General features: G+C 42.5%; 1 protein-coding gene across 1 annotated transcript in view; it reads right to left on the reverse strand.

Annotated features, from left to right (window-relative positions):
• Nucleotides 1-7463, reverse strand: part of LOC104368443 (peroxidasin homolog) — a 45671-nt gene extending 38208 nt beyond the window's left edge. Inside the window, exon 1 of the mRNA XM_033010466.2 lies at nt 7284-7463. Coding sequence (XP_032866357.1) covers nt 7284-7447 — 164 coding nt within the window. The 5' untranslated portion in view covers nt 7448-7463. The remainder of the gene's footprint in view (nt 1-7283) is intronic.
• Between the last annotated feature and the right edge of the window lie 3514 nt (nt 7464-10977).

Consider the following 10977-nt stretch of genomic DNA (forward strand, 5'->3'; position numbering starts at 1 on the left):
TTTGCTCTCCATCACACAAAGGCAACAGCTTTCCCCACAGACAAAAAAGGGAACTGAAACAGTACACTCAGAGCACTTCATTTCAAGAAATGATGTGAATTAACTGGAGAGAACCCAGAGGAAAGCAATGGGAACAATCTGAAGTCTAGAAAACATGACAATGAAAAGAACTGAAATGGCTTATTTAGCCACAGATAACAATAACTATGTCAGAACACTGATACAAATAGAAAAGGGCAAATAGTCACTGACTAAAACAGCAGATTCAGATTTTTAAAAAAATATTTTAAATAGCAAGGCTAATAAAACACTCCGATGGACTGCAGGCGAGACAGACGTTAGCCACACGTGGTTTAGGAAGGTTAATCCTGCCATGGAGGCAGAAGGATGGACTGTTCTGCTCCCTGTACCCAAGACAGCAGTAAAGAGACACCAGTGTGGATGTCCCTGCACCACAAAGAAAGCCCCTGGAGCCACAGAGGAACCCACATTTTGTCCTTACCAACGCACTAAAAGAACCCCAATACTTTGGCTCATCCATAGCCTGAAGCTTAGCTGGTAATGAATGCCATGTAGGGCTGCACCGGGAAATTCCTGGCTTGCATGTATTTGATTGAGAACATTCCCTACAGAGTTTGTCCCCTCTTACACAGAAACGCTTGTTTCTCTCTATTCCCAGGGCACTCACTCTGGAAACCTTACATTTCTTTCCACGAACAAGTGTGCTTTTTACGGGGACCCACCACACAGCTTCTCCGTGCCAGCCTGTTCCAGCTGCTGTGTGCACCAGCAGCTGGGCTCCCTCACTCCCTCCTGCTGCTTTCCACCTTGGAATTTGCAAAATGGAGGGGGGGGGGGGGGGGGGGGGGGCGAAATTCCCTTCTGATTTAACTCTACCCCATCTTTTCAAGGCCAACAGCCTGGGATTACAAGATACCCTTCCACAATTCCAAAGCACCGTAGCTCTGACAAGCAACTGGGCTGGAATACATGGAGAACGTAGGATCTGCTATAGAAATATCTCACCATTTCTGAATCTGGGAACTCTTAATCCCATTGCAGAGGCTTACCAAGAACACCAGAATTTTCAAATGGATGGAGAAACAGGTCTTTAGAGGACAACACTTGAATCTTTTGATCCTCTCAGCTGCTATTAGAACAATAATTCCTGAAATCATTGTGTTAAATAATTATCAGTGATTAGCATATAAAGCAATCAATGGTGTTTACAAGAAACTTCCACTTCTGTTTAATCTATTTAGGCTTTTACGGAATCATGTATTACTATGTTAACCAAGCAGATAATTAGCTACAAGAGGTATTTTACTGCAGTTCCATGGAAATTACTGGGTTTGTTGCATTGAAGCATCTTTTGTGTTCAAAACGTTGTGCACAGCAATGACGCTGACAGTTCTGGACCATTTCACCCAGAACTGGTTGAGTAAGTGGCAGCCACCCAATCATTATCAACAAAGACACAGAGAGTAAAGGTGGTGTTACAGAGATAAGACATAGAGGTTCCTTTCAGTGTTTCCTGGGGAAGGGAGGACGTGAAAGGCATCCTAAACACAACTTTTAAGTCAAATTTTCCCATATGTAAGAAGAGCCAGAACATTTATCAGAAAGATGCTCCTTTCTCTTGCTTATCCGCAGAACATTGGAGTCAGCTCTGCAGGTTCCCCCATCCTGCCAAACAGCTCCAGTCCTGGCAGGAAGGGAAAACAGCCTTGCTGAGATGGAAATGAAGTCTTCCAGACTCACTGTCATCAGCTCACCAACTCAGGAACGTCCCTCTCACACAAGAGTCCCCAAATGGCTTTAATAACTGACAGCCTTCATCTCCGAATCCTTACATGGACAGCTGAGCATTGCCATCCCTGCTAGACAGATGAAGAGACCACAGGGAGGCTCAGGGCTGGGGGTTTTTCCAAGTCCTGGCTATTTTGAGGCGTACCAGCTTAAGACATCAAGATTTGACTGCTCAAAGAGTGAACTGGAAGGAAAATATGTTCAGCATGAACATACTCGTAAACGAGATCATTCAATCATGGTTAGACACTGAAGAGCAAGCAGATGCAGAGAGCCTCATGCTACAGAACAGGCTGTCCTTCTCTGCTGCATTGCCACACTGCTGACATTTTGAAGTTTGAGGGACGGGCACACTAGATTTTAATTAAGAAATTACCACAGGCATTCCTGAAACAAGCTTTTTAAGATTTCAGCTCCCACAAATCGGGGTCAGGTTTTCAAAAGGGCTCCCTCTGCATCAGCTGGGACAGGACAGCAATTCAGCAGTCGGCGTACCAAGCTGGTTTGATCCCACCACTTCTCTGCATATAAAACTGGTGTGAATGTTGCACTTCAGAGCCTGGCCCTGAAGGCAGTGTCAGGGCAGGAGAGGTTTGCTCATGCTTCATCCCCGGCAAAAGCATTTCATCACCTGCCACAGGGCATCCCTTTAGCTCTTGAAAGTAAAGGCAGGAGCAAAGAATATCTCCAAAACATAGTTTTGGCCCTAGACATATACTCAAGCAGGGAGATTACACAGAAAACCATTGACCTCATCAATCTTGGATAAATTGAGCTATTATTTCTATTAACAGCTGGTATGGAGATTACAGTCTGATCCTAATCAAACCAGCTAAGTCTATTCTTGGGCATTCATGCCAGCAAGGAGCAGGACTCTCAACCTAACGCATATTTTCTCTGTACCATCTCTTCAAGATATTGCCCACATGAAATGAAGACAACTTTCCCTCCTGCTGAACCGTGTTCTGACCCTGATCTGGAGGGAGTAAAAGAAAAATCCAGAGCATGAAAAAAAAAAAAAAATAAAAAATATATATATATATATATACACACATACACACACACCCCATTTACATGGAGTCCAAGAAGCAGTAGCACCATGCTAGCTCAAACAAACCGTTGGGGCACTCTTTAGTACCAAGTCTCATGCAGCGCGTCAGTTTTTTCTTTTTTAAGAGCATGACCATTTTGATCTTTACCAAGAATACACACACATTCTTTCACTAAAAAATACCACCTTTTCCTCAAGGAGCACATGAAAAAATCCTGGTACACCTGTGGGAAGAAGGATGTGGTGAGGTCAATGAAAATGCAAATACTCAAGTGGGAACCAGTTGATGAACCACTGTGAAGTTCAGTGAAGGCAGGATTTCTAAACCGTTGAGGTAGCTACAATCCCAAGAGTTAGGATGTTCTCATCAAAAGATGCTGGAATGTTTCTAGGAGGGAAAATATATTTTAAATACCTTCCCTCCCCATTCTCCTTCTGATGAAGGGACTTCTATAAACAGAACATACAGAAGACTTTGGTCATCTCTAAAGGGTTTAATGAGGATTAAATACTATAGCAAAAGAAGTCAGAAAGATCACACCTGGCACATCCAGAATGCGTGGGTGTGTGTTTAATGGCTGCATATAAGACTCACACGCAGAGGAAATGAGTAATCCATTCTTCAATCCAAAGCGCACGACAGAGACCACAAAGGGAGCAGCATTTCCAAGAACTCATTTGCTCAGTAAACCTTTCCCCAACCAATGTATAAAGTTCCTTCTCAAAGCTATGCTCCTCAAGATAGACTAAGAGAGCTACACCCTGCCCTACTACAGCTTCCCTACTGCAGTGTAATGACCCGGGGGAAGAAGAAAGGAACCGAGTGGCCACCAAACAAGCAGCACAACGACGAAGGGAAACAAAACTTGTCAAGCTGGCCATGCTTGCGCTGCCCAATTAGCAACCAGGTCCGTGAACAACTGGGTCACTTTCAGTTCGTGCCAGCGATGCGTTCAGATCCCAGATACGGCGCTGCCTGTGCTTGTGCCCTCAGCTATGTTTCTCTAGAAGTACTCATCCATTATGTGGCCTGCATAATGCAGAAAGGAGGATAACCCATGGATAATTGGATTGCAATCCATTAGCTGCCAGCCAGAGGGGAACTTCTTTCCATGGGTTTCTTCTACTCATGCCCACACGTTTCAAAGTTTATTGTTTTAAATGTCACACTGTAGAACAAATGACTTAGAAGGTTAAAGACCTATTGAAATTTTCTGAGTGTGTTTCACAGCTGTTCCCTTCTTTGGGCTGCTGGCTAAAAGAACTGCTTGAATCCCAGCGGTAACCAGCAGATCACATCTGGATAATCATGTTCCAGTTGAACAGACAGCAGCCAAAATACGTTTGCAGTTATACACCATGAATTTTTATAGCTTACTTATCTGTACACATGTAGCCATTCCTGCCACCCTATTCTCTGCTCAGGATAAAACGAACAGCCTTCATTACCAAAGATGAATAGTCTATTGCTAAAACCAGACACTGGGCCAGATCCTCAGCTGCACCCAGCTGGGATTGGGAAGGGAGGAGGGAAATGGCGACCAAAGAGGAGCCAGAAACAGCTCATCAATCCTGGAACTGGGTCCATGCCAATCCCAGCATCGCTCGGAGAAGGCTATGGGCTGCTCTAAGTTACGCCAGCTGGCTACAGCCCCGAAGGGGCCATCTGCCAACGGGGCTTGTTGAAGCACAGTGTGTGCCGGCTACAAACCTTCCCCACTCTTCAAGGATTGTTGGAGAGAGGGTGGCACGGAGTCGCAGAGGTCAGAAAGTCCCAAACTCCCAACTTCAAAGCAAACTCCATCTGGAAACTGCAGCTGTTCTGCAAGGGAACCGAGCTGGGGCCTGGGACTGGTGTTTGTATCTGCAATCACAGACTTGGTCCTACTCATACCAAAGGGCAAATGTGGAAAATATCACAATCCCACACTTTCTGCTCAGAATAACTCCATGATCGAGACTATTCTTGGTCTAATTCTGAATGTTCACTCTGACACAACGGTCCTCCCAGGAGAAAGATTAATATACCAAACAGCTGGAGTAGTCAAGGGTTCGGTTAAGAAGCATTCTTTGATCTTTCACAATTAAAAAAATTTTAATTATTCAAGTGTTATTTATAACAGATGCAATGGGATGATGGCTGGCAAATGGATTTACATATATTAGATCTTCGAGATAGCCAGAAAGTCAGGATTTTTACTTACAACACACCATACAAAACCACATGATCTGCCAGCAGAGAACACTTACCAGGCTCATGTGTCTTCATATCTACAGAGATCCCTGCTCACCAGTATGGGTTTTGCTTATAATTATACAGACAGCATTGAAAGAGAATAAAGCAGATACATCTCCTTTAGAAATACTCATCTATGAAGAGAGTTATCTCATTCTGGAATATTACTACTTTTATATCTCACACCTATGCCATTTAGTTAATGTTGAAAAACAGTTTCCCATTCAAGGTTGTGGTTATCATGTTAAACTAAATAAGCCAGCTTTCCAAACGGTTAAGCAAGCAAAATACAGACCATTTACAAGCAGTGTACGTGCAAACTAGTTAGAGCAGGGGAGAGGGAATTAGGGTGACTGTATACACTGCATTGGAAAATCTGGTCACCTTTCTAGATTGAGTTTTGCAGACAATTTAATGCCACCTACATTACAGCAACAGACTAGCTGGGATTTTACTAAAGCTGCAAGGACAAGCCATTGACCAGAGTTAGGTTTTTTCCCCTGCAACACAGAGAATGAAGTGTGCTGTTGCCAGAGGGCATTAAGAAATACACCATTCCAGTACTGAAAAGAAGTTAGTGACCACAGTAAACTTCCCTCCCTCTGCACTCGAAGCATCTCCACCAGAATCACACTCAGGCTACCCTGTGTGACAGTAAATGTTGCCTCATTTCAAACAGAGAACAGAAATTAAGTTCTACTAAGCTCAGAAGTATCCCAGTTCAGCCAGCAAAACAAACTTTTCCCCCAATAAAATTCTATATTTAAACAAGGAGAAACAAGTTATTTTACTAAAATCAAACAGCGTATGGGTATTTTAAATATTTTAATATTTCAAGATGCAGGGGAATAAGGGGGGGAAAAAAAGTTCGGTGACAGTTTGGCGAGTCAGACTCTGCAAGAGCAGATCACCACCACCCAGACAGCTTGCAACAAGCCCTACAGTACTGACCAGTTTCACACTGTGCAATAAGCACTGAATCACCAGCCAAGGGAGAGAGCAAGTCCAGGTTCTGATCTGCCCCGTGTCAGGGTGACTCCCAAGTAGCCCCAGTGCAGTTTCCCCAAGAGCATAGCTTCGGCAGCTGTAGCACGTGCAGGTGTTTTCCTGTGTGCCACCAGTGCTAGAACCTCTGCGGTGTCCATCCACCAAAAAAATATCTGAATGGCAGCAATTAAAATGCCAGCAACCTGCCCATGCCACGTTCCTTAGGCTGCCAGCAGAGAAAATGCATTGGCAATATTAGTGAGATGTTTACCGGAGAAATGCTGGTATAGATGTTCTGGCTGAGACCAAATTTAGTTTGTTACAGGCACAGGGAAACGCTTCCCAAACCAGTGTTGAAAAACTTTCACAATCGGCAGCAGTTTAAGGAGGATGAGTATAAAGATAAGCTTTTGACAAGTCTTTCCTACTATTTACAAAAAAGGTCTTCCAAACCAAGGGATCAGCTAAGAGTAGCACAAAGGGAAGTATTTTCTCATGTGCCACTGTGTCTTAAAGCCACCTTTAAGTTTAGGATTAGTTTAAAACCACAGGGAAGTGCTCTTCTGGATCTATTGGTAAGAGCTGGTTAGGAGTCTCCAAGTGTTACGTGCCCTTTTCCTCTACCTTTTATGTTCAAATGGACTCAGCCAGCAGCTCCCTCGCCAACAGGTACTTTATTTCTCAAGGAATCTGTGAGTTACCACAGTTGTTGCTTTCCAAATAAGCCTTAGGTTTGGTTTGTATAGTTCAGATAGAAACTGGAAAACCAGTACTTAAAGTTTAGGAAATAAAGTATGTACTAGAAAAGTGTTTCAGTAAAGACAAAAGCCTGAACTGCTGTATTTCCTCTCCCCACCTTATACTCATATATAAAGCCTTCTGAAATGTAAACTGTGCACCTTTCTATAAGATCAGCTTAACATTTGTGACCTTTGATTCTCCAAAACTGTCTTCCAGTGATCGCCCTAGCATTATTCTTACTAAATTTTTCAATTCCCTCGATTGTCCTGTTAACAATTAACTGATGCCAAAATAAGCACTTTCTGTTTTATGCTTTAAAAGCATGAAAGTCTGTGATGTAGACAATTCTGCAGGAAAAAAAGAAGAGGGTATAAAGCATGCCTTTGGCCTTGACTTTTTATTTCTTCTTTCTAAAGACCAAGCAGGTAAGAAAAGCAGTAAAATGAAATGGTTACTCACAGTATGTTTGTCTGGGATGGGATATCAGGAATGGTTTCCAACATCAGATGCATGCATCTTACTGTAGTCCTGAAGCACAGGCAGCGACTAGGACAGGAGCAGGAGAAACTAGGCAAGAGGAGAAAACACAAAAAGCCTCGAAGAGCTGAAGGTTTGATCAGCATGGTGTTTGCTGGAGTGTATTTGCCTCAATTCTGAACTGCAGGGAGCTGACAAAAAAAAAAAAAAAAAAAAGTTTCCCAGCCCTGAGGTCCAGGAGGAGGGGACTCATCAGCATGTGTTTGCAATTAAATTAAGGCAGTTTGACAGTCCAACCGCCCACCCTCTCTGCCATTATGTACATCATTGAAGATCAGGCTGCTCCCACCCCTCTTTAATTGTGGTGCTGAAATATAAACTCTTAATTTCGATTTCGTTTTGCCTTGTTTCTTAATTTGAACAGCAAGTTAACTGCTCACCTTCTCCTCAGGCATTTATCTGAAAGCACCTTCATGGACAGTGACCAAAAAATGACCCTGTGTTTCCAGGGCTGAGCGAGGAGGCAGATGGCCCGGGGTCAAGTTTTTTATGTCAAATTTTTGCCTTAGCACACTCTCTGCAAACTAAGGATAGCATCTTATCTAACAGCCTGTCAAATGTATCAGGCAGTAAGACTTTTAGGGTAGAGGCTGTCTCTTATCACACTTAGTTACACCATCCAGCAAAAATACGTTTCCAACCATTGACGGAAGCGTGGAATGCTACAGATAAGTGAGTTTAAAAGGGAGATCACTAGCAGAGATAAATGACCTGCAAATAAAGACAAAAAAACCTGATTACATGCATTCTGCAAAGTTTCTTAGGCACAGTAAAAGCTGATTCATTTCAAAGGTCTTTTAGCTAGTATAATTTCTTTCTACAAGGATGTAATTTGGAAAAAAGTCAGGATTTTGGAGAAATTAAAGGCAATTGAGGGGTGAAGAGGAAAAGAAACAATGAAAATCAACTGAGTTTGAACTGTAGAAAATGCAGACTTCGGTTTGTTTCTCCCATTGGATGGTAAAATAGGGATGAAAAAGGGAGGACTTGTTTCCAGTTGAATTAATCACTTCTTGCTGTTATAAAGAAGCTTAAAGTGAAAACAGCTTGTCTTTAGGTTTGAAGTTATTACTACACAAGATCTTAAATGTGTGGGTTGAGCATGAACTTGAGGCATTAATGCTCATTAGGATATAAAGGTACTTGAGGAATTCCAAATGTGGCACCGTTCCACGGTACCTGGAAGCGAAATGAAAATTTCCCATCAACCTTCACCTCTGCTTTATACTGTAAACTACAGTATAATTAATGTGCCAAAACAGTACTTAACAAGACCTCCCCAGTACGTACTTTAGTATTTAACTAAACCTCCCCAGTTCTCTTCTCCCTTCAGATTGTCACTTGAGCAGTTGGGGAGACCGTTGGGTTTTGGGGTTTCACTTAGAAATATTGTGTCATAGATGGTAAAAGCTATTTTCTTGTATTCCAGCTATAAAAGGGCATTATACTGCAGGTTTTCTGCACCTAGTCCTCAGGCAATCTGTTGTCTGTTTGCCCTGACATGACTGAAATCTAAGGAAGTTGGCTGAAGTCCTCCCCACTCCCTCTGTGGGCCCAATTCATGGTTTTGAGCAGAGTGTCCTCTAGCGGCCACCCAACCCTTTCTTACAAAAAGAGGTTGTAAACGGCCAAATTACCTGCTTTAGCCTCTAAATAACAATTGGCAAGTGAGAGCAGATTGCTCCAGGTGAATGACAGCGCTTAACTCCAGTTTGAGAAGGGCATTAGAACTGCATCCTTCACGTGCATTACGGAAGACAACGCAAGTTATGTCAAAGTCTTCAAGACTTAAGTCATATGTTCTTCCAGCTTGATTGCTCCCCGTAGCTCTTCCCGAAACACATTGAGCTCTGTTAGGACAAGGCCACACAGCTATTTAGGAGCTGGTCTGTAAAGAAATTTCTCTAGGAAAATAAACAAAAATGCTCTCTTCAAGACATATTTCAGTATTTAGGAAAGTCATCAACACCTTCCCTGGCACATCTGGCCACTTTACAAATGCAAGGTTGCCTTCTGCCTCCAATTACATCTCGGTGCATTAACTCTGAGCTTTAAACCAACCACCTGCAAAAAAAAAAAAAAAAAAAAAAAAAAAAAATCAATCCCTTCTAGGTTTATTTATATTGCTAACAAGAACGCTGGGCTAGGCATCAGTCATGTTTCTATACGTACGGTCTTGGAATCTTATCCCAGCACCTGGCAGGGCGGTGTGTGGCAGCTTCTGGCAGGATTGGTGGGAGTCTGCCTAGGACCCTGTGGGAATGGGATCTTTTGCCAAGTCAGCAGATTCATCAGTGGCCTTACCACAGGGAATTTGAGTGCAAAAAGGCAAGTTCTGCAACCTATACATTCACTTAGAAGCAGATCTTCACTTGAACTTGAAAACACACCTCCTACCTTGCTTATCTCCCCCTCATGACACATGTGATGTTTGTGAGATGTTACGAAACACTAGCAATCACAGTTCCCTTACTCTCAAATTTATCTAATTTTCCATCAACATGACAAATTGTTTAAAAAGGAGTGTGCAGCTCTGAACAGGAAACAAAACTTAACTCCTAAGCAACAGGAAAGAAAGTTAATGCCTGTGGCCCCTGCTTACATGCTTCCAGCCTCTGCTAGACAGACTTTTCCACACCAGGAGAATGCAGGGAATTCTGGTTTTGTTTTTCAGGTGTGGCTTTCTTTTCCCCCCCCACCCTTCTTTGTTTTAACTGTCACTTCTGTCCCAATAGAAAGATTTCACTGGAGTAGCTCCCCTGAGGAGCTCATCACTTACTTCCAGGGCATCAATGCTGCTCCTTTCTACTGTGAAGTGAACATAAATATTATCTGACACATTTAAATTTACTTACTATCATTTGTAGGACTCATCCATAGCTTTCCAAAGCAGAAAAGTATTATTTTTTCAGCAAGCATCTCGTAAAGGAAAACGCTAACACTGAATTAGTCTCATGTTATAGTCGCCAAAAGGACATCCATCATACACACAGATGACAGGAAGAAACACAGACCACAGGTAATTATCCTGTGGAATAAAGGTTAACTGATATAGTTAATTAGCAACAGCTGTATTTGCTATTATCATCAGTTTCCTACTACAGCTGAAGCCAAAGTATTATTCTCAATGCCAGTGAAATGGAAGCCTTGAGCACCAGCTCTTAAAAATCCACATTAATTAAGCACTGCAACAGAGCAGAGGAGACAAGAGGAGAGCTGCAGTTCAGAATGTATTAAACTCCTGACATGTTTGGTTCAGGCAATTCCTTCAAGTGCAGAAATGGACTAAATGACCCCTCGATATCTGCTGTCCACAGGTTGAGCAGGCAGGCAAGTGCATTCTCTCTTTAACCATTCTGATAAATTAAATCTAGATCAGTCCTGTGCATGCTAATTCCAAAATATATCTTGCCCAATTCCATTGCATAAAGATTTAGAAATCATTACCTGGGCAGGTCTCTTTCGAAAGATTATATTCTGAGGAGTTCATCTGCAACTGTGCACCTGTACCATATTATTAAGTGATTTTTCTAGTGTTCTAGTGTCTTAACCTTCAATTAGAGAAATAAGTACTTATCTACAAAGTATTCTAATCACAACATGATGCAAAGCCATG

Source organism: Tyto alba, unplaced genomic scaffold (assembly GCF_018691265.1).
Source record: "Tyto alba isolate M040663 unplaced genomic scaffold, T.alba_DEE_v4.0 Super-Scaffold_33, whole genome shotgun sequence".
In the NCBI taxonomy this organism is placed as follows: Eukaryota; Metazoa; Chordata; class Aves; order Strigiformes; family Tytonidae; genus Tyto; species Tyto alba.